Source organism: Rhineura floridana, chromosome 7 (genome assembly GCF_030035675.1).
Source record: "Rhineura floridana isolate rRhiFlo1 chromosome 7, rRhiFlo1.hap2, whole genome shotgun sequence".
In the NCBI taxonomy this organism is placed as follows: domain Eukaryota; kingdom Metazoa; phylum Chordata; class Lepidosauria; order Squamata; family Rhineuridae; genus Rhineura; species Rhineura floridana.
Window position 1 is genome coordinate 84,846,154 of NC_084486.1, and position 24,073 is coordinate 84,870,226.

General features: G+C 41.9%; 1 protein-coding gene across 2 annotated transcripts in view; it reads left to right on the forward strand.

Annotated features, from left to right (window-relative positions):
- SLF2 (SMC5-SMC6 complex localization factor 2) overlaps positions 1–24,073 on the forward strand; it is a 62,167-nt gene that overhangs the window by 11,394 nt on the left and 26,700 nt on the right. The window contains exons 2-6 of one of the 2 annotated variants that reach the window (XM_061636174.1): positions 1,035–1,078; positions 2,387–3,021; positions 7,963–8,020; positions 9,500–10,416; positions 12,629–12,708. In XM_061636174.1, the coding sequence (XP_061492158.1) occupies positions 1,035–1,078; positions 2,387–3,021; positions 7,963–8,020; positions 9,500–10,416; positions 12,629–12,708 (1,734 nt within the window). The remainder of the gene's footprint in view (positions 1–1,034; positions 1,079–2,386; positions 3,022–7,962; positions 8,021–9,499; positions 10,417–12,628; positions 12,709–24,073) is intronic. The other variant, XM_061636175.1, reaches the window with a different exon arrangement.

Sequence of the window (24,073 nt, forward strand, 5' to 3'; positions counted from 1 at the left end):
CTTCTTGTTTTAAAACTCCATATCCAAAGATGAGAAGCATTGTAACATTTTCTTATTAAAAAGTGGGGTGGGGAGTATGACACAATGTAGTGGTGCTTGGAAATCATATTGCCTCACTTTTGTATATTGATAGTAATAATTGTTCAAGCGGAAACCTCCGATTTCAGGGGTGAAGATATTCTCATCCATAGGCTTGCAATCCAGGTACTTAGGCAAGGTGGAATGGAGTGAATGCTGATGGTGATCTCATGTGTGTGCACACAAACACATACACATCCCCATTCATTTCATTGTTTGAGGTCTCAATTTGAATTATACCAATGCTTTTGACTGGGAGAAACATGGTGTTCTAAAATGAAGCTGTTATTTTTAGCTTTCTGGAAAGCATAAAGATAATAGTTATGTAGGAGAAACTGATGGTTGATGCTGTTAAAAGGTACCAAAAAGAATGTTAGGGATTTTTTGCCTACAACAGAAGATAAGAAAAATAGAGAGTTGTTGCTATGAATCCCTGGATTGAGTCTAGCAGGAATATAGTGAAATTTAACATATGGGAAGGCTGTAGGATATAATAAATAATGAAATGTGAGATATAAATGTAATAAGTACTTCTTTGGATTGACTTGCAAACTCGATTTCATGTTTTTTTATCAAGACTTCTAGTAAAAAACCTTTATGTCTAGTAGTGCCAGTGGTTGACTGTGGTCTACATTTCTCCATCTCCAGCACTGTACTACTGCCTGCTTCCTGACGCAGACTAGATAGACATGCACCTCAGAGGTGGGAGCAAAGGGTGTGTGGTCTGGGAGCTGTAGTGCACACTAAAGTGTGGCACTATCTCATATATTCCATGGGTTGTGGCACATTTGCCAAACAGGCTTGCTACCCTATGGCATCATATTGTCAAAACAAAATACTGTCTGCCCAAACATGTTTAGAATCTATCATTTTGATTTGACCTTCCATTTGATATGCAAGCACAACTATAATATTCTATGGATAGTATTTTCTTGAATGTGTGTTTTCTTTTATAGGAACCAGTGTATTACTGACTTCTTCAAACCAGCTCTAAATCAAGGTAAACAGATCTTTTTGTTTATAAAAATTGTTGAACAACATTGAGATTAGAGCGTCATCACACATTCCTGTACTATGAAAAACATGCATACCTGCATAGGTGCAAATTGCACAGTTCTCTGTTTTGCTGCATGCTTGGAAGCAACTAGTCATGCTTAAAATCCAGTGGGGCATGAAAATGCATCACATGACACGTTTTGGCAGGTTGCCTGTTTACCAGGCAGAGGAAGGGATAAACTTAATTGCTGGGGACAAAAAACCCACAGTATCGTGAATGAGAAGTGCCATGTATTCTTTTGGTGCTTTGGAGACCTTAGTGATTAGGTGGGTACTAGGCTTCTGAGCAAGAAATCTTGTTCAGGTCAGGAAGTATAATTAATGTGAGGTTTAAACATGAAGAAACAAAATACCACACTTTTTAATTAAAAGTTCAACTTTTGAAAAATCCAACAGACTTTTGGAGAGAACTGATTGTTCAGATCAGAGTTGTTATGAGGGACACCACTATTTGTATGATGGTGGTGGTGGATTTTTAAAAAATTTAATCAATTTTGATTGCTATTGTTTAACTGTTTGCTTTTAATGACTGTAAACTGAGATTTTATTGATTTAATGAATTTATTGTAAATTGCTCTTGGACTTTATGGGCAGCTTAAACATGGATAAATTCTAAGGAAGGGAATTATGGATGTTTTCAACTAACTTTCACTTGGAGTAGACCCATTGAAATTAATGACCATAACTAACTTGGGTCCATTAATTTCAATGGATCTACTCTGAGTAAAAGTTAGTACAACCCTTTGTTTTTAAAGTTTGACCTAAGCCAGCCTTCCCCATCCTGGTTCTTTTCAGATGTTTTGGACTACAACTCCTACCAACCTTGATCATCTGCCATGTTGTCTGAGGTTGATGTAGACCAAAACATCTGGAGGGCACTAAGCTGGGGAAGGTTGGTTTATGCTGTTTGGCCAGGTTTCTCCAGGTTTGTTTTCAGCTTGCAAATCATGGCATGTTTGGGGGAAACAAACCATGAGTGATGGTTTGCACATAATGTGAAGCCAGCTTCAGTTTGTTTCCTTCCTGGCAGAGCAACAGTAGGACTAGAGTAGGGGGGGAGCAACTTTGGAACTGTTGAGCAGCATGCAGTAGTACTCTACTCATAGTTTAAAGTAAGCCGTGTTGAATGTTTTGTGTGAACTAGGCCTGTGTCTTGTTGTCATGAGATTCTGGTAATTGTGGATGGTTACATTTTTTGCTGAGTGTGTGTTATATTTTTTGATAAAGTTAGACCCCTGTTAATGTTTTACAGGAAAAAAAAATGGGAAAGTTGGGCTTCCAGTCTTGTGTACAGAACATCTTAGAAAAAATATATCTTCTCCAAGACAAAACAGAAGGAAGAAGTTGCCATTTCTGCCATCCAACAGGAGCCCTATAATTGAAGCCTTTTTCAGAGGTGCTAAGTCGGAGAAAAAGGACAGTACAGATAATGGAGTTTATATGACAGCAAAGGCTATGCATCCAAAAGCTGTGGCTCGGCAGCTCTTCATAACAGATGGCTCGTCTGACTGTTCTTTCATGGTAAAAGATAATACATTATCAAAAAACCTTGAAAGGAATGAAATACATCCTGTTCGAACAAGGACACCATTAGTAGAAAATAGTAAAGAATGTAAAATAGATTATGTGGATCTAGACACAACTGGTTCAGGCTTGAGTAAATGGGCTTCCACATCAGAAAATGACAGTTTGAAAAAGGATAACCACATACACTATTTCCAAAAAACAATTTGTTCCAAGACACCACAACCTAGCTCAGTTAGTTCTTCACCTCAGTTGTTGGAAGCTGTTTACAGAGAGAGAGAAGTGAAGGAAAAAAAGATGCTGTCTCAGCGACAACCTTTTGAATCTGTAAAGAAATCCTTAGGAACTGATTTTTCTAACCAGGTATGTTAAAACGGGTAACAAGCACCAAAGCGGTGAAATTCCTGAACAGTGTGACTTGTTCATAAAAGGCAATACTAGTGAATATAACTTCCTGCTCTGGTCACTTCATATGTTTTTTTACATAAATGTTTTTTTTTTTTTAAGTAATATGAACTTTGGGACTCCTTTAGTTATTTGTATTCTAAAAGTCTGGAATCTTACCTTTATGTTAGCCAGTGTGCTGCTACTTTTATTCTAGTTTCGTTCTAGCCCAGGAATGGCCAACTTGTGTGTTCTCAATGCTGCTGTACTCTCCAGAAAGTTGTCAAGAAGTATATATTGCCATAGAAACAGATCTGACAGATGGGACAGTTCCATAATAAATCCCATTATGGCCAGTAGCTGTGTGGGCAGTTTCTCGTGTGTGTGGTGTGTCACAACACTTGCTGCTTCCATTTGTTTGTTGCCTGAGCACGACTTAGTCATTTTGTTTCTGCTTGTGTGTGCATATATCCACCTATTGTTATATACTGAAGGCACATTCCTAGTATGCATATTGGACTTTTAATTTAAAAAATTAATATGGAGGATTTATGTAAGACTGATTTTGTGCAAAACCTCTGCTTTTTTTTTTTTTTTTTTTTTCAATAATTTTTATTCAGATTTTCATAAAACATACAAGACAAAATCATAAAACATTCAAAGACAAAAAACAAAATCAAAAATAGTTAAACAAAAAGAAAAAAAAAAAAAAACAAAAATAAAAAATAAAGAGTAAAATATTGACTTCCCATTTGTCAAAGATCAAATCAGTTATAATTCTATAATATATAACAATCCTGTCTCTTAAGTCATATTATAAAATCACTTTCCTCCAGTAGTTATCTTACTTAATCATCAAATCTCATAAACATTACTTTATTCTTTCCACAAAAAGTCAAAGAGGGGTTTCAATTCTTTAAGAAATATATCTATCAATTTTTTTTTCCAGATAAGCATATCGATTAATCCATCTCATTACTAATTATGATAATCTTATTGTCATAACCATAGTCAAAATAAACATTTCAATTAATCCATCACATCAGAATCTGTTAGGTTCAATAATTTCAGTAGCCATTGTTCTATTATCTCTATTAGTTCCATTTTCCATCTTCCATCTTCAGTAGTCTTGTTAAGTCCAGTAATTTCAATATCCAATCTTCCATTATCAGTATTCCATAATAATCTTGCTGTCAAAGCCATAGTCATATAGTAAGAGTCTGATGGGAATTACCTCTATCCCAAATATTTTCTTGCCATCCATTCTGAATAGGTTGCTGAAATACTGCTGTAAAATCATATCTCTGTTCTTTTTTTCAAAATACACTGGGTCATCTCTTAAAAGTTTTTCCATTGTCACATGGCTGCAGTTAATTCCATAGATTTTCTCTATATTGAGCTCCATCACATCATTCCAGTCCAGAAGATTATCCATGCCATTGATAACTTTATCTCTAGAATCTTCATTCATTTCTTCAGAGATAACATTGAGTTCCAAACAATAGATTTTATTTCTAAAGTCCATAGACTCCAAATCTTGTTCCTGTTCCACGTTGGTTCCAATCTCCGGGATCTCCTCTCTCACAGGGACCCCTATTCCAGTCTCCAGGGTCTCCTCTCTCACAGGGACCCCTGTTCCAATCTCCGGGGTCTCCTCTCTCACAGGGACCCCTTCCAGGGTCACCTCTCTCACAGGGACCCTTATATCTTTAATCTCCTGCTTCATTTTACTCAATTCAATTTTCATTATCTCAATCTCATCCATTATTTTCTGAAACATAGTTATTTCCAGATTTTCAGCCACTTTCTTAATTGCCATTTTAAAAGAAAAATATAGGAAAACCACTTCTTATTTCAGCAACAATTGGGTTAATACTCCAAACTTGGTGACATCACAGTATAAACAGAGCAGACAGCCTTATCTCTCCAATAGTTAAGTAAACAAAATGCAGTTCCCAGGATCGAAACAATTAATGGCAATCGTCAAGAAACAGATTCGTCAAAATAAAATAGACCAAAAAGAGAGTAGTCTCAAAACAGTATAATATTTTTCAAAATAAAAATCTGGAATAGAAATCCCTCTTCTGTGTATATCTTTAGAATGCAAATCCAGGACAGCTTTTTGCAACAAAAACAGAGATAAGCTATTAATTAGTGCGTAGCAGAGAGAAGTTATGGCTCCCCAGTGAGATGTCAAAAACTGATCAATCTGGCAAATCTCTTTTAAACAGCAACAATTTAAGTCAAGTAAAAGAAAAATATAGAAAGAAGGGTGCTTGCCTGTTAGTGCGTTCTCTCTTAGAAGATAAGATGAACGTTCGCTTTAACAGATAGAGCTTGCTGTTGAAAATCCGTCCCACCTTCGTCGGCTGGACCTCGTCCCATAAATTAATGAGATCTGGTCGTCCCAACAAAAATAGGCTTTGAGGTTAATCTCTTCGTTTCTCCCTACCCGGGAGAAGTTTAATCAGTCAAAAAAAAAAGAAAAAACTGACTGATATATCTGAATAAGCTTCTTTTGAGGCAGGAGCCCGTCTCAAAAGCAGGCACAGGCTAAGTCACCCTTCCCGGAAGTCTGCTTTTTTTTTTTAAAGGCCTATTTGAATATAAACAGGAATTGGCAGCTGCAGGAGTAGGGTCAACAGTTAGCAACACTTGCTTAGCAGTGCAAGGAAGGAGCTGGAATGGGATGGCAGATCATAGACAGCTGTGCTCTCACGTTTGTGGCTATCATGGAGACCCTTCCAGCCAGGCTGAAGAGCGGTTTTGGCTGTGTCGAGCTCAGTGAGTTGCTGAGATCAGGGGCAGAGGGCCTGCTTGGAAGGAGGCCTGCAAAGAGGTCTCTTGACCAGTTTGATTTTAGTGTTCAAAATGCTTCTGGCTTATATTTTATGAAGCAAATCAGAAGCACTGGAATACACGGCACATAGCAGAATACTACCACATCAGACCATGGTGGAAATGAATGCATTTGTGGTAAAGTATCCCTACCCCAAGAAAAAAATGCAATGCTCCATTTTTCCCCATTGTGAAACACACTAGTAATGTTTGCTCTTAGGTTTTTCATGGGAATTTTTTTAAAAGATGGAGAAATACTTGCATACATGCCCAGAACAAAATGACAGTCATGGGTAGGGATATTTTCAGTCAAACTCCAGCCACTATTGTGGACCGCGAGTAGTGAAATAGCAGTGCGTATTATGAGAAAGAGTGTATGTGGATGGATGTGTGTCAATTGCACACACAGAAAAATTGGATCTGATCAACCTATTTATGAGATAATGCTTTCATGTTGAAGCACCCTAAATACATAATTTCCCTGGCTTGGAACAACATTCATGTTTGTTTATTTATTAATTTTTTATCTTGTCCTTCCTCCCAGAAGTAGCCCTGGGCAGCAAGTTTTGTATCAATGCATCCATTGTTAATGAAAATTTAAAAGATTTGAAAGAGTCCTCTGTTAGGGCTGTGATGTCACTGCATCTTCAAATGAATTATTTCCATAGCAAGTACTACGTTGACTTGGGGAATTCACTGTCCCTTTCGTGTATATATCATGTTCATAGTGATCTCTACCAAGCTGGGCAAAACTGCTTTTTCCTCTGAAGTTTTACAGCTAAGATCTATACAAAAGTTACAAAGAAAATGGTTGCAATTATATGCAACCATATAATGCAGCATTTGCCTCATCGCTGCTAAGATATGATCGTTCCTAGGTGGTTAACCATATCCTTCCTGGGTATAAAGCAGCATATGAACACCATAGTGCTATCTTTCATTAAACAAGCCATTGCTATGAAGATCATATGTATGGCTACGTTTTGCTGCTGGATCCAGGTATGTATCTAAGACGGGCGCTGCCACATGAGAGAGAAACAAAGGGCATGATGTGTGATTACTGCTAGGTAGTTACTTGCTAGGCTGCATGTGAGTGTTCATATAAGAACAAAGAAAATCTGTAGTTTAAGCGTTTCATTTTCAAATGTGGCTGTGCTCATAGTGATTTTTATGTATTTGAGCCTTTTATAATTCACCAGATTCACACATCTTCCACAAGTCAGCTTGTGAAATCAAGCTCAGTTACTGTCTAGTAGCTGCCAGGAGGAGATATCAAACTCTTTTTTTTAAAAAAAATCTCACAATACAAGCAGTAGTTGGAGGGGTGTGGAATGATGGAGTGAGCTCTGAAACTGATCCTCCTTTATAGTGCACTTGTTTTGGCTACCTAAAGGAAAGCTTTCAAAGGTAGGTGATAATAGTTATAACTGGGAAGTAAGTACTAGGGATCCATCTGAAGGTGTCTCTGCCTATACCCTTTTTTAGGTGATCCATTCCGCTCACCTTGTGCTTGAATCACACGTTATTCTAAAATATAAAAATATGTGGAATATGCTTGTAAGGCCCAAACTGGTCTGTGCACGACCAGTGGTCAGAGAGCTTTATTCAGGTGGTTGGTGGCATGTGTGCATTAAATATTCTGGGCTCCTGCCGGGAGAAAGGGTGGGATATAAATCAAATAATAAAGTAAATATTCATATTAATTCTTAAATGTATTATTAATTTTTATTTCTTGAGTGTTACTGTATTATAATTTGAATTCTATACATCCTATTTCTATATGCGAAATAAAAGAAGCAGTAAAGATACAATTAAAAAGCATACAGCACCTAGCACAGCGCATTGCAATTGCTACAACAGACAAAAATTATTAAGTGGTCTGCCAAGACTCTCAGCAATTTTCAAGTGGTCCATGGGGGGGGAAATTGGGGAACCACTGCCTTAAGGTACTATTACTCTACAAATGATATTTTTCACTGACCCAAATAAACAGTAGTGGTGGCTGTTAAGAACTGATTTGTTTGCTATACCCACAAAGCATTAATATTTATAAAGCCTTGCCAAATCTTTGTTTATTTGTAGGACGGCAGAGATCTGTTAAGAAAAAGATCATCCTCGACTTCATGGGAATCCTCCTCAGGTACAAACTGAGCCAGTGATGTATTGGAACAAATAGCTTATTGGCTGCATTAGAATTGGAACAAATAGCTTACTGTATTGTAGTATCTACCCTAATGATGGTTCCAATTATAGCTAATTTATAGAGTAATCCAGGGCATATTTACAAGAAAGTAAATCCCATTATTTTCGTTGAAGCTTACTGTTAGGTAAGTGTGCATAGGATTGCAGCCTAAAGAACTCTCTATTTTCTCAACATATTCTAGAAGAGAGATAACTAGTGTGGTGTCCTCCAGATGTTGGACTACAATTCCCATTAGTCCCAGCCAGCATGTCCAGGAATGATGGAAATTGTAGTCCACCAACATATGGAGGGTATTGCATTGGCTACCCCAGTCTAGATGATTATGTTATGTTTTGGACATGGCTAGCTGGCTGGCTCTTAATTCTACATAGTGTTTCATCTGATTCCACAATCCATAAAGGAGATAATATTTCAGGTAGGCCCTCACTCTTTCCTCAGCCAGTATGTGTTTTCCCCTGAACACTTTCATTGGACCAGTTATGTGCCACAGTGCCCAGCTGAGAGCGTGGGAAATTTGCCATCTGGATGTGTCTTTAGCATTCAGTAATTGAGGAACTCAGAATCACTGTGATGACTTGCTTTCTCAGTTTTGACATGTGTTTATAGTAACCCTCACCTCAGAGACTTTATGACATGGTTTTACTGTGTTCTGATACCATTCTACCTTTTTATACATTTATATATTTATTTTCACTTAAACTGTACAGAGCTATTGGTGCTTCCCCCCCCCCCAATGGCTGCTTTTTGCATTGTGACAAGTCAGGTCACTTCACTGATGGCTTCACAATCTTTCAGACATTTTTTATTTTTCTGCTCAGAGGGCAAGCTTCTCTTCTCTCCCCCCCCCATACTCATGGGGGGGGCAAGAGCAAAAAGCTAAGAATATATTTGGTTTTCATTTCATCTGTTCATCTCATAATTCAGTTACTGTTTTTTCAGAAGAGCTGAAATCTGAAGTTGATTAGCCCAAATATTTTATTAACTGCTTTTTTTGAGAGAGAGATCAGTTATCCATGAAGTCTTGTTATAAACATCACAATGTCATAATAAAAATAAAAGTTAGAAAATGAATTGACAATAACTGCAATAAAATAAAACTGCATGCAATAAAATAAAACTGCAGCAAAACCATAGGTCAAATAATCCAGTCTCGCTATTTGCCATGTGTCAATCAAAATGTAAAATTCATTTGTGTTGCCAAAATGTTCCTCCTAGAAGGAGCTTCAAAGCACAGGGCCAACAGAGGTTTCTGCTCAAGAGCCCCACTGGCATGTTGAGACACAGATGGGTATGTAGAGAAATAATCAGTGCTACTGCAGCGGTGGAGGCTTTTGATAGAACTAACAGCTTTTTATGGCATGACCACTTCAGAGGCCTTACATTGTATAATAATTTTAGTTCATTTTCATTTCACAGCCGAGTCCTCAAAAGCTGCATTTTCTTCTGGATGGGACTCTGATAAAATTATTAACATGAGAAAAAGCCAGTCTTACCCATCAGTATACCCTAATTCCATAACTTTGTTGGGAATACCCAAACATAAAGAATGTGCTGGAAAACGGAAAAGGATCTCTTTGAAATCAGATATGAACAATTTACAGAAGTCCAGTTTCAGTAATTCACTGGAAAACCATAATTCTGAGTGCTCAAAAGATGGAATGTCTCTTGGTAGTGACATGCAAGTAGAGGGTATGAATGTATGTGAAAATGATTTGCCCATTTCAATTGAAGAAAATGGATGCAACTGCACCACAAATAAAGATGACCAAATTCAAATTGCAGCTGCTGAAGGGAGTCAGTTACAAACTTTCCCTCATTTTTATGTAGAAAAGTTGCTTCCTTTGTCTCAAGAAATAGGCATGAAAGCTTCTAGCAATGAATCCATTACATCTCAAGAAAACCTATTCTCCAAACAGTCAAAGGAATCTGAATCACATATTCAACATAATAGTTCATTTGAAGCACTGAGAATGAACATTCATACGGAACACCCTCCTCTTGTTTCTGCTTTGCCTTCAAAAAACAATTCTGAGACTCTGGTATTATTGGAAGATATTGTTCTGTCATCAGGAGGTTGTGATCCTGTCACCATCCCTGGGTCTTCATGCAATTTAAATGAAGGGACCAACTTAAAGGTATATATGTTGAACAGAAAACTTTATGATGGTGAGGATGAGACCTCTGACTGCAATCTAGACAGCAGTGATGAAGAAGTACTTGTGCCACTTGAAAAAATTCTGGCCCAGAGTGCCAGGTCAACTGCAGAAAGCCCAGAACAAAGAAATGATGAATGCAGTACAACAGACAACATGATTCCATCAAAGAATGTTCCTGTAAGTGGATAAAATCTCAGCTTAGAAAGTCATTTGTATGGTTCAGATATAATGATGGAGGACTGTTAAACATGGTTTATAATGTGCTTGTGTGCTCACTCCTTATCCCTCCTTCCCTTGTGCACTTGGCTTCAACACTTTTATCCTGTTTTTGTTTTAAACCACAATTTCCTATGGCGTCCAATTGAGAAACTGACCTAATCTTGTACAAACCAGGTTATGAAACTAAGAGAGGAGAGGTAAGAAGTGAGGTTGGGGAGGGGGGGAGAGGCAGGCAGATAAGTATTATGTGTTCCTTGTTACTAGATAGCAACAGCATCATTGTGTAGGGGAAGAAATCAATAGTGTGATCTCCACAATTAGGATCAGCAGAACATAGCTGACTTGATAGGAATCATGAAGTTGTAGGAGGGATGCACTGTCAGACATAGGGTTGGATCCAGCAAAGTGTTTTAAGTGTCACATCAGTGGAAGGATCAATGGGTGCGGTTTAAAGAGGAAAGGGAAGCGCCAAGGGGCCCATTGATACCATGTGCCCAAGGGCTCCCAGAAACATGGAGCAGGTCCTGTATAGAACTTTTTTTACTTTGTATGATGTTATTCTAATAACATTTCTCTGACAAAATAGTTGTCCCATCTAGTATGACATTCTGTCTGAAATGTAAGTTGCATGTACCCAGAAACATCTGTCGTGTTTAAACTGGTAAATTTGTGTAAACAGTCAATATGCATGATAATGTGTCTTTGTGTATGTTACAATAGGGTTCCGGTGCTGCAGCTCTCAAGTTTGGGAAGCAAGTGTTCTGACTTTCAGCTGGCTGCCCCTAAGTCCTCTTTGTTCTACCTTAAATTTAATTTGTTATGTTAACTAAAAATGCAGCAAGTCTGTATTTGCTTGTCAAAATTAAATTATTTATTATTATTAATTAAATTTGTATCCCGCCCTTCCTCCCAAAAGGAGCCCTCACTTCTTGCTGTTTATTGCTTGTTGAAGGAAGGTGTCCCCGCACTTATAGTGCGAGTCGTTTGCGACTCTTAGGGTGACGTCTTGCGACATTTACTAGGCAGACCATATATATGGGGTGGGATTGCCAGTTCCTTCCCCGGCCTTTGTTTACCCCCCAGGATATGCCGGGTACTTATTTTACCGACCACGGATGGATGGCACAGCAAAAAAACCCAAACTGCCCCCCACCTTCTGCCCTAGGCATCAAATGTCAGCAGGGCTGCAGATGTGGCAGGAGATCCACCACTCTGCACATGCTCAGCCTCTCCTAGCATTGCTCTGTAAATAAGTCAAATAAATACACTTGGCTCTCCATTGCTTTTCAAGCTGTGGAAAATATCGCAGAAAAATTTCCAATTCAAAATCTTCCAGAAAATGCACATCACTGAGAGAGTTTGCAGTCACCCTGTGAAGATTGCACCCGTCTGTTTTTGGCATGTATACATGTTGGGAACCTGCTGTGGCTTCGTAACTTTGTGTGTATGTGGCAAAAAAGAATGGGTGTGGTCTATACAACAGAGGATATACAACTTTCATACATTAAAAGTGCATAAAACAGCACTGATTTATCAGGGGCAGTGTTTTCTGGTTCATCCTATTGACGGTTGAAAATCTTTGAAAAGCTTCAGATTTTATTTATTAAATATGTAGTCTACTGTTCCTCCAAGGAGCTGAAGGTGGTGTAAAAACGTGATCCTCCCCCTCCTGATTTTATCCTCACAAAAACCTGTGAGATAGGTTAGATTGAGAGACAGTGACTGGCCCAAGGTCACCCAGAGAGCTTCATGGCCCAGTGGGGATATGAACCCTGATTTCCTAGGTCTCAATCTGACACTCTAACCACTATACCACACTGACTCAGTGACAGGTGTGGTATTACAGAAAGTGTGGGAAATGCCATACTAGGCATTCTTGTAGTTCATTTACCTCAACAACAGTTTTACAACTGAAAGCTCACATTCCCTTAGAGCTGTGGTAGGCAGAGGTGGGGTGTCTTTTCAAGAAAGATTTATGCTGTTCCCTAGATCCTTCCATTTAACTGCATTTGAAAGAGTTAACTTATAGGAGTGTCTCTTGCCATTTGTTTTTTACTGGCTTCCATATTTTTCTTGAATAAATATCTAAATATTGATTGAGAACTTGTAGTCTAATGGTAATAAATAGAACTAAAATGTTCTTGTTTTTAGTTTTCATTGTTTGTTTCAGCTTTCCACATCTTCTGTTGGAAAGGTTTCTTATATGAATCACCTGGAGCACCTCTTGAAGGAGAAGGAGGAACTCAGAAGGTATTATATTTATGTCTCTTTCCTATTAATACAATGTAACACCATAAACATAATTATGATGAAGAATAATATGGCACCCTTGCTGGTCTTGCCTGTAATGAATATATTCACCTGTCACTTAGTATCTGGGCTCCCCCCCCCCATATGATAGATAAAATTAGCACCATTTATTTAGTGTTGGTCTCTGAAGAACTTTTACTAATGAGCTGAAACACGATGGATTCTCAAATAAGTATCTTGATGTCTGCAGGGGTCCCCACCTCTAACTCAGGGTTATAGTCCTCTCCTTTTTTTGTAGTTTTACTAATTAAGTTTAAAATATGTAATGGTTTACAGTGCTTTTAATACATGCTAATGAAAGATATGAATACATTTGATCTAGAAGACTGCTTAATTTAATACGTTCCTAATGGTCACTAGAGTGGAAGAAAAAGTATTGATCAGAATATTTGAAGGTCAGATCCTCGCATTGCATGCACTATCTCCATCCACTATCCTCTCCTTGTCATTGTAGTAGAGATCATGCTAACTTTTTTCAATACGGAAAATCAGTGCTCAAGTGGCTCTGCATGTGGCTCTTTTCTGGCTTTAAAGGGCTACACTTTTAGGACAAGGAGAGAACTGTGCTGCAACTGCCATAGTACTATGTTGCCTTTTTTGTAGCATTATGGAAGTATTTGAGTACTAGCCTGAACTTTAAGGGATCAGGAAAGGCATCTGGGATAGTACTACTACATCACAAATCAGTCAGATGGAAGAGGAAGAGAGAGAGTGAGTTAGCATGCCACTTAACCTGTCATAGGGCAATTACTATTCATTCCAGGTGAGCTGGTTGATTGAATTTTCCCTGGGTGCCAGTCCATCACATGGGTTAACCTGCCATCTGGTGTCCAAGAACAGGAAATGCACTGTGTATGTCTGTTAATGTGCCTTCAAGTCAATTACAACTTACAGAAAACCTATGAATTGGTGACCTCCAATAGCATCTGTTATAAACCACTCTGTTCAGATTTTGTAAATTCAGGTGTGTGGCTTCCTTTATGGAATCAATCCATCTCTTGTTTGGTCTTCCTCTTTTTCTACTTCCTTCTGGTTTTCCCAGCATTATTGTCTTTTCTAGTGAATCGTGTTTTCTCATGATGTGTCCAAAGTATGATAACCTCAGTTTCATCATTTTTGCTTCTAGTGACAGTTCTGGTTTAATTTGTTCTGACACCCATTTATTTGTCTTTTTCGCAGTCCATGGTATACACAGAGCTCTCCAACACCACATTTCAAATGAGTTGATTTTCCTCTTACCCCTTTTTTCATTGTCCAACTTTCACATCCATACATAGCGATCGGAATACCATGGTCTGAGTGATCCTGACTTTGGTGTTCAGTGATACATCTTTGCACTTGAGGACTTTTCCACAGGTAGCCTGCCATCAAGCGGGTATCATAGCTCCACCTATCGTCCGAAGGCAAGAATGTTTTGAAGTCAAGACTAGGGGCATCAGGCCCCTCCCACTCTCCAGTTCATTCTTGCCTTCGTCCGTGGCAGTTGGATATTAGAATAGCGTAGCGTATAGCTAAGTTTTGTGTTTGTATTTTGTGTGATAGTGTGTGGAACTGAGTGTAGTTGTTTTCTATTGTTCCCTTCCCTCTGTCATTGCCTTTGAAGTGTGTGGGACTGATTGTTTTTTCATTTCGTTCCCTTCCTTTCATCATGTTTATTTTTGACTAGGATTTTTGTGGGGGTTGTTTCCGCGTTTGTTTCTATCCCCCTGAGTCCCTTTGTTGAGGACTGTGCCAGCCGCTACCCTTCCCTTAGCTGGGAGACAGCGGCTGCGGCTCTCCCTCAGGCGGCGGCGGCTTGTATTTTCCAGTCAGGAGGCTGCGGCTTCCTGCTCAGCGCCAACGCTACTCCGTACAGTTTGTCCTTGCTGCCTCTTTTGGCGGCGGCGACTCACCTTGATTTTACCGGCCGGGAGCCTGCGGCTCCTTTTTTCTCTAGCAGCCTTAGCCTCCCTCGGCGGCATTTAGTTTTTCCGTTGGGCTGCTCCGCCCCCCCCCCCGGCTTGCTCTGCAGCCGTTTTAAGAAACCGCGACTGTTCCTCAGCTTCTCTGCGGCTGTAAGGAGCACGCGGAGGCCGTTCTGCTTCCAGATGGCAGCGGTTTTCCTGGCGGGCCCTTTTTAAGGTTAGGGTATGGCAGCAACTCAGGACGCCCCCGACCAGCCCTGCTCGTCGGTTGGACAAGCCGTGAATATTACTGGGGCCAAGGCACTTCCAACAGCAAGCACAGAGTCTCTAAATCTGCCTCAAGTGCAAAGGTACGTGCAGAATCCTCCAAGGCCAAAAAACTCAGAAGTCTCAGGACAACGGCTCAGCCAACCAGACTGCAGGCAGGGCCAAGTACATGGGGCAAGAGGAGCTGATGCAAAGGCCTAACTTGCCTAGAGAGCAAACATCTGAGGGGCCCTGACCCTACAACAAAAAGACAACCATCGCTAGGTTTGTCTGTCTTTTTCCTGAACTATCCTGGAGTGGTTCTTCTGCCTCTCTGCTCTCCTGGGCTGCAAGGCTATCTGGTAGCTATTCTTTGGCACACCCGCCTTTTTTTCTCCCCATTTCTCTAGCCAGGGAAGCAGCTTGCTGCCGTAAATGGCTGCCGAAAGCTGAGTAGGTGCTTCTTCCTGGTCTCTGGAGTTGCGTTCACCATTTGAAGCCAAAAACTTTACTGTGCCTTGCCTTCCTTTTTTGGTTGAGCTGCAGCAGCTCTAAACCTCCCTTGAACTTCACCTACTACCTAGGTAGGAGCCAGGGATAAGGGGGGCAAGCCTCCACAAGTCCATTGAGCGCAATTTGGCCATTGGACTCAGCAGGCAGCGCCATTTTTGCCTCCCCTCCTTCTTACTGTTACTTGGGGGGGGTATTTCTAAAACTCTCCTAGCTTCAACTTTATCCGTCAGTATTCTTCTGGTTGGCAGCCTTAGTCCCCAGCCCTTACTAGTGGCTACGACCATCGCCATTCCCACTGTGCAAGAAGTGCTGCTCATGGAGCAGGCAGGTATGATCTCCTCAAGCCCCTCTGATGGTAGTTATGGCATCTACCATGAAGGACGCCCCTGGCCAGCCCTGCTCATCGGTTGGGCAAGCCTTCCATAATATAACTGCACAGAATGCCAGGGCCACTAAACAGGAGAATCCTTAAGAGTCAGGCAACCACCAAATCCTCTGTGGACCAGGCTCCATCAGGATAAGGTATATGGGCAAGGAGGAGGAGACGCACAAGCTACAGTTCCTCCATCAGGTAGCCAAGCAGCCAACAGCAGAGGTCAAACAACAGAAGACAACTAAGGGGTAAGAGCCAGAGTGGCTGACCTATTTTAGTCTTTCAGTAATGGGCCCAATTGGAAATTCAGCACTTTGTCTGACTAGGCAATCCAATTACCCAGGTACCAAGCCTGCCTCAGTCAAGCAAAGAGTAGTTCTTCCAGCAACCTACTGACATATTAGTTCAATCAAGGAGGCCCTATTCAGCAACCACAAATATCTAAACTGCCTTGATCTCATACACCTTTATGGGTAAAAGACTTTTTTCAGTTGTCAACATTTCATTGAAAACTAGTTTCAAAATGATTTTTCCACAACATGGGTCATTCTGTCATGTTGAAGCCAATTTCAAAATGTCATATTGGCATTTGAATTAAGCCCCCATAAAGGAGGAGGAGTAATAATAAAAATAAAAAATAAAGATTTATTTGCATTGTCATTGGACAAAGTGGCACACAGTTCTCTACCTTATAGACCAGCTGAGATAGTTTATAGTGGGGTTATCTAGCTAGTGTGAACTTAAATAGACACCAAGTGCTCCTAAAGTACACACTCGGGAAGCTCATGGAAATTTATTAGCATAACTTTAAGGTCCAGCAAGCCAGTCACCATCCTTCAGACTCGCATATTTCTGAGGGTTATGGTCAGGATAAAATAGGAAGGAGTCCACCACTGGAGGAGAGGTGGAATATAATAGTGGTAGTATTATTATTAATATACAACAGTACATCCAGGACCAATAGCTCCAAAACGCATTATCACATTCTCAGAACATTGGGCAAATTATCTGAGCCCTGGCTGTTCTGGAAGAGGCCAAAATGCCTAACACTTCTCTCCCCCCCCCCCAAGGCATTGTGATAGTGGCAACAATAGAAGGTATACAGAGGATTGAATTCAAGGGCTATCAAAATAGTAAACTCTTTGGTCTCCAGTCCTACAGGGTTAAATTGTTTATTATCTATATTTGAGATTCATACCTTAGTCGGTTCTGTTCCATTAGGATTCCTGTCTAAGGATTAAGCCCAGAAATGGCTAAATTGTCACGAGAAATTGCCTTCATTCTATGAGCTTTCAGTGTACGGTACTGAAATAATAGTTACAGTCCTTCTACTTTAAATCTTCCTCTTCATCAGCAATGAAAGGACCATTACTCAGTGACAGAGCAACTGCTGTGCATGCAGAGGGCCCACATTCATTCCTCAACATGTCTGGACAGGCTGGGAGAGATCCATGTCTGCACCCTTGGAGATGGCTTACAGAATAGCCAGTATAAAAACATGAGAGGGAGAGGATGCTCCCTCCCACTGCTGCATTACACTACTCTTGCCTCCCATTAACTGTGTCACATGAAAGCTCCGAAGTGGGGCACCTGTTGTGCATACATGGTATCCTTCAGACTTCATAATCAGTTCATATACTTTAGCACTGACCACAACCTGTAGAGCCCTTAGTGCTCAAATGGTCCTAGGCCTGCTAATCCGGAAGTAATGTGGCACAGGTATAGCTGGAATTCCTAGCTGGAAGAGACTTTGTGGCAGCTAATAATAATAATAATAACATTTTATTTGTTAGTTGCCTATCTGTCCGAGTTAACGGACACTCTAGGCGACATACAACAATGCAAAATACATAAATCAATATACAAATCAACAAGTCATAACATCAATTCATCTAAAACCATTCTTCAATTGATACACCATAAAACTAGTCCACCCCAGAAACCCCATAGGCCTGCCTGAATAGCCAGGTCTTTAAGGCTCAGCAAAAACCCATCAGGGAGGAGGCATGTCGAAGGTCAAAAGGAAGCGAGTTCCAGAGGGTGGGGGCCACGATTGAAAATGCCCTCTCTCTGGTCCGCACCAGCCTAGCTGTTTTAACCGGTGGGACCAAGAGAAGGTCTTGTGAGGCTGATCTTGTTTGGCGGCATAATTGGTGATACTGGAGGCGTTCCTTCAGATAAACTGAGCCGAAACCGTATAGGGTTTTAAAGGTCAATACCAACACCTTGAATTGGGCCCGGTAAACAACTGGTAACCAGTGTAGGTCTACCAACACTGGGGTGATATGATCCCGGCGACGGCTCTGCTTTATCAAGTGTGCCGCCGCATTCTGTACCAGCTGCAATTTCCGGACCATTTTCAAGGGTAACCCCATGTAGAGCGCATTACAGTAGTCTAAGCGAGAGGAGACCAGGGCATGTATCACTCGTGGGAGCAGATGTACAGGAAGGTAGGGTCGCAGCCTCTGTATCAGATGTAATTGATACCAAGCTTCCCGGCTCACTGCCGAAACCTGAGCCTCCATGGACAGCTGGGAGTCAAGAATGACCCCTAGGCTGCGGACTTGGTCCTTCAGGGGTAATCTCACCCCATTAAGCACCAAGTCTAAATCTCCCAACCTTCTCCTATCACCCACAAGCAACACCTCGGTCTTGTCAGGGTTTAGCTTCAGCCTGTTCTCTCCCATCCATCCACTTATGGACTCCAGGCATTTGGACAAGGTATTCACAGCCAACTCTGGTGAGGACTTAAAGGAGAGATAGAGCTGAGTGTCATCCGCATATTGGTGACACTGCAGCCCAAAACTCCTGATGATGGCTCCCAGCGGTTTCACATAGATGTTGAATAGCATGGGGGAGAGGATAGAACCCTGTGGCACTCCACAGTTGAGAGGCCAAGGGTCTGAAACCTCATCCCCCAGTGCTACCCGTTGATGCCTACCGGAGAGATAGGAATGGAACCACCGTAAAACAGTGCCCCCTATTCCTAATCCCTCCAGGCGGTTTAAGAGGATACCGTGGTCAACGGTATCGAAAGCCGCTGAGAGATCCAGGAGGACGAGGAATGTGTATTCTCCCCTATCCAACGCCCTCCTCATATCATCCACCAGAGCGACCAAGGCTGTTTCAGTTCCGTGTCCAGTCCTGAAGCCCGTTTGGAAAGGATCTAAGTAATCTGCTTCATCCAAGTGTGTCTGTAACTGTTTAGCCACCACTCGCTCAATCACCTTGCCCGAGAATGGTAAATTAGAGACTGGGCGGAAGTTATTCAACTCTTGGGGATCCAAGGAGGACTTTTTCAAGATGGGCTTTATCACTGCCTCCTTGAGGGCTAATGGCATTGCACCCTCTTCCAAGGACGCATTCACCACCGCCTTGATCCCTTCGCCCAGTCTCTCTTTGCAGCTCATAATGAGCCACGAAGGGCAAGGATCAAGTAAACAAGTGGTTGGCTTCACAGTAGAGAGCACCTTGTCCACTTCCTCAGAGGGAAGAGGCTGAAACCGAACCCAGCAGACCGGAATGCAACTGGCCGACTGTGGCCCACTACCTGTATCCACGGTGCATGGAATCATGCTCTTCAGGTGCTCGATTTTATCGGCAAAGTGTTTAGCAAATGTGTCACAGGAGGCTTTAAAATGCTCCATGGGTTCCTGAGCAACTGGACCGACCAGGCTTCGGACCACTTGGAACAACCTCCTGGGACAGCACTCTGCCGATGCAATAGAGGCAGCAAAGAATTGCCTCTTTGCTGCCTTTGTTGCCAACTGGTAGGCCGTTATTGCCGCTCTAACCAGTGTCCCATCATCTTCAGAGCAAGATTTCCGCCACCGGCGTTCTAGTCGTCTCACCTCTTGTCTCAGACCCCGCAGCCGTGGTGTATACCAGGGTGCAGTCTGAGTTCTGTTCAGGGGGAGAGGACGTTTCGGAGCCACCCGGTCTATCGCCCTAGTGATCTCCCTGTTCCACTCCACCACACACCCGAGACCACCTCGAGCACCTCAGTCAGGGAGTCTGCCGTGTAAATTGAGTAAAACTACTCAACTTCATTGTCAGGCAGAGGACGGCAAATGGCATCACATAACCCCAGCCAAGAGATTCTCCGTGACGCAGAGAGGTAAGCGGCGGTAACGCAGTCGAAGCTCTGCTTACGGCCGGAGTCCGATTCCAACGGAAGGAGGAAGTCGAATCTCTGGTAAAAGGGGTCGAGGTCTGTGATGTTCCTATATATTAGTGTATATATGGTAAGTGCTGGTTGTTTAGAGTATACATGGTAAGTAGTGAAAGAGGAGGGGGAGTGAATGGGCAATAGAATGCTTGATGATTGGCTGAATGTTTAAAATGGCTGACAGTATAAATGAAAGGATGACAGGTAAATCTGGGTGAATGTGAGGTGGTGAATTGTGGAATCTGGGGGGAGAAGAGAAAGAGTGGATTGCTTGGTGGGGTTTACCAGGAGGGAGGTGGAGTTCGGATTAGTATTGAGTAAAACCATATGCTTATGTGCCTTAAGAAGAAATCCTGTTAATCTTGTTAGTTTTGTTATCTGTAATAAATACTTAATTTGGTTTACCAAAGGCCTGATCCTTGGCTGGGGTTTCACAGACCAGAAGGGAGGGTAAGGTAATGACCAAGGCTGAAGGGGAACTGTAACAAATGGTGGCAGCGGTGAAGAGAATAACAATACCAGTATTCAGAGTCTCTGGGAATACTAGTATTGGGACGTTACTGGTGGTTGCCTAGCAGGGGGATCTGTTGAGATCTGTGCTAGAGCGGGGAGAGAAATCATAAGAGAGAGCGGTCTGGACTGGTGGAGTCCCTGGTGGTGCCTAGAGACAGGCAGTAACCACGAGCAGGTAGGAACCTGACAGGGAGAGCCAGGGAAGGACGCCTCACATGTTGTGTCAGTAGCGGTGGGATACGAACAACAGAGAATCCAGATACGAACCAAAGAGAGTCCCAAAGACACGTGGTGACAAAGGAGACTACGTCACAGGTGTTGGCTGTAGCAGTGAGATACGAATACTAGACAATCCCTAATAGTTGTGTGGCAAACAGAAATAACAAAACAAGATTTCTTGTGAGAGTGACTGGCAAAGAGTGTGTGGCAAAGAGTGAGTGAACTCAAACACCATGGCTGAATACATAAAAATGAAAAGAGAGGAGCTGGTGGAGAAGTGCATAACATTCAATTTACCTCACGAGGGTAAAGGGGTAGATGAATTGAGGGTAGCACTTATAGGATTTGCAACTGCCCAGCAAAAACAACCTGTCAGAGAAGAGACCCCAGAAGGATATTTAAGCAATCCCGCTTATATAGAGTACTTGAGAGAGAAGTTAAGATGGGAGGCTGAGGAAAAAGACAAGCAGAGGGAGTTGGAAGCTGAGAGATTGAAGATGGAAGCTGAGAGATTGAGGATGGAAGGTGCAGAGAAGGAAAAACAGAGGGAGTTGGAAATTGAGAGAATGAGATTAGGGTTTGAGGAGAGGGAGAAGCAACGAGCATTGGATGCTGAATTACAAGTAGAAAAGTTAAAATTTGATAGAGAGAAATTTCACTCTGAGGAGACAAGGAAAGAGAGAGATGGAGCAAAAATCAAAATTACTCCAAAGGACTTTGCTGTCTATGAGCCTGGTCAAGATCCTCAAATTTACCTCAGCACCTTTGAAAAAGCAGCTCAGTTGTGGGGGCTACCTGAAGATAAATACATGCAGTATTTATCAAACCTGATTAAAGGGGAATTGGCTGAGGTATACCAATATTTCCCCTCAGACAAGCCCGTCACCTATGCTGAATTCAAAGAAGCAGTGTTTAAAAGATTCAGACTAGGGCCTGATTATTTTAGAAAGCTTTTCAGAAATTGCCAGATACAGACAGGGAGGTCTTTTGTGGAACTGGGAGCAAAGTTGATGGATATATTTGGAAAGTGGATGAGTAGTGCCAAAGCTCAGTCAGTGGAAGAGGTGAAAAGCCTCATGATACTGGATCAATTATACCATCAGTTACCACCAGAAATAAGGCTCCTGGTCAAAGACCGTTCCCCTACATCTGTGCAGGAGGCCGCAGAGATGGCGGATCACTTTGCCTCTAGTAGAACTAGGTGGGGAAAACATCAAGAGAGTTTAAACCCAGACCATATAGTGCTGGCAGAAGGGGTGTGGTACCACAGCGAGTGAGTCCTCCATTAAAATCTGAAGGGCACAGGACACCCCAGAGTGGATCTGTGTACCCTAAAAGTGAGGAGAAATTATGCTACAAATGTAGTAGACCAGGGCACCTGCGTTTTCAATGTGAGGTTGCCAACCCCATTAGTAATCCTGCTCAGACAAGGGCAGTGAAAACAGAGCCCAAGGCTTTAGAAGCAGCGAAAAAGGTTCAGTTTTGCCAGATAAACTGGACAGAAGTAACAGACCTTGATTCAAGTCTGAGAGAGGAAGTGAGTGTACAAGGGGCAACTTATTGGGCATTGCTTGACACTGGTGCCGCTCATACATTACTGAGGCCAGATTTAATAAAATCTGAGGTAATATTACCTCAGGAAACTGTGACTATCCAAGGAGTGAGAGGTCACCCAGAAAGTTTGCCTGTGGCCCTGGTGGATATGACGTGGAGAGGCCGAGAGGGCCGATATAAAGTAGGCATTAATGCCCAGCAACAAGAACCAGTAATACTGGGAAGGGATGTAATGGGCGCCCAAGGAAAGATCTATGTAGTGACCAGACAGCAACTTGGCAGAGAAAAAGAAGCCATATTAAGGGGGGCTGAAACAAACAGGGTGGAATCTGTTAACCAGCCTCAGGTCACCATAGCAACCACTAGCAGGCCTGCTGAAGAAGACAAACTATCAAGTGGTCTCTGGGGAAGAAGCAGAGCAATTCAGGGAAGAAGCAGAGCAATTCAGGGAAGAGCTGCATAAAGATATAAGTCTGAAGCAGATAAAGGAACAAGCGCTGACCCAACAGATTCCTTTCACTGACAAACTGAGGAATCAAGCTGTGTGTGAGAATGGGATTTTATATAGACTGTGGATGCCTGCTGAGAGAAAGGACGAATGTGAACCAGTGAAGCAATTGATAGTACCTAGCAAATACAGAACCAGATTGCTAGAGGTAGCCCACGATGTCCCATGTGCAGGACATCTGGGAATAAAAAAAACCAAGAGGAGATTGGCTGCACATTATTATTGGCCAAGTATCTCCAAGGATGTAAAACAACATTGTCTGTCTTGTGGAATATGCCAAAAGGTGGGAAAGAGTGGAGTAAAGACCAAGGCACCCTTAAAGCCCCTTCCTATAATTGGACAACCCTTTTATAGAGTGGGAATAGATTTGGTGGGCCCTTTTTCCAAACCCACAAGGCATGGCAAGAAATATCTAGTGGTGGTGGTGGATTTTGCCACCAGGTACCCAGACGCAGAAGCACAGAGATCTGTAGAAGCTCCTGTAGTGGCAGAGGCTTTATTAAAAATCTTTATGAGGCTGGGTTTCCCTCATGAAGTGCTGACAGATCAAGGCAGTGTATTCATGGGAGAAGTGATGCAATGTATGTGGAAATGTTGTGGTCTAAAACATCTAAAGACCACTACTTACCATCCCGCCACTAATGGGCTAACTGAGAGATTCAATGGAGTTTTGAAGGGCATGATCAGAAGCTATGTTCAAGATCACCCACAAGACTGGGATGAACGGTTGGGATGCTTCTTATTTGCATACAGAGAAGTCCCTCAGGAGTCAACAGGCTTCTCACCCTTTGAACTCATGTTCACTAGAAAAGTGAGGGGACCTTTGGAACTGCTAAAAAATTCATGGGAAGGAACTCTGGGAGAGTACAAAACTTCTGTAGTAGATTTTGTATTGGAATTCCGCAATAAATTAACATCAATGATGGAAGTAGTGAAAGAGAATTTGAGTCATGCACAGGAGAAGCAAAGTTACTGGTATGACAGAACAGCCAGAGAACGTGTGTATGATGTGGGAGATATGGTTATGGCGTTCATACCCAGGAAACATGACAAATTACAGGCTAACTGGGAAGGACCATATACCATCAGAGAAAGGCTTGACACAGTGACATATGTAATCACCACAGACCAATTAAACAAAAGCAAAGTGGTTCATGTAAATATGTTGAAGCCTTACCATACCAGGGATGCACAGGTGTTGCAAGTTACCTTATTCCCTGAGGGAAGTGGGCCTGAACTTCCAGATTTGGTACAGGAAAGCAAAGACAAAGGAGGGGTCGATCAAGTGGAATGGTCAGAGGAGGTAG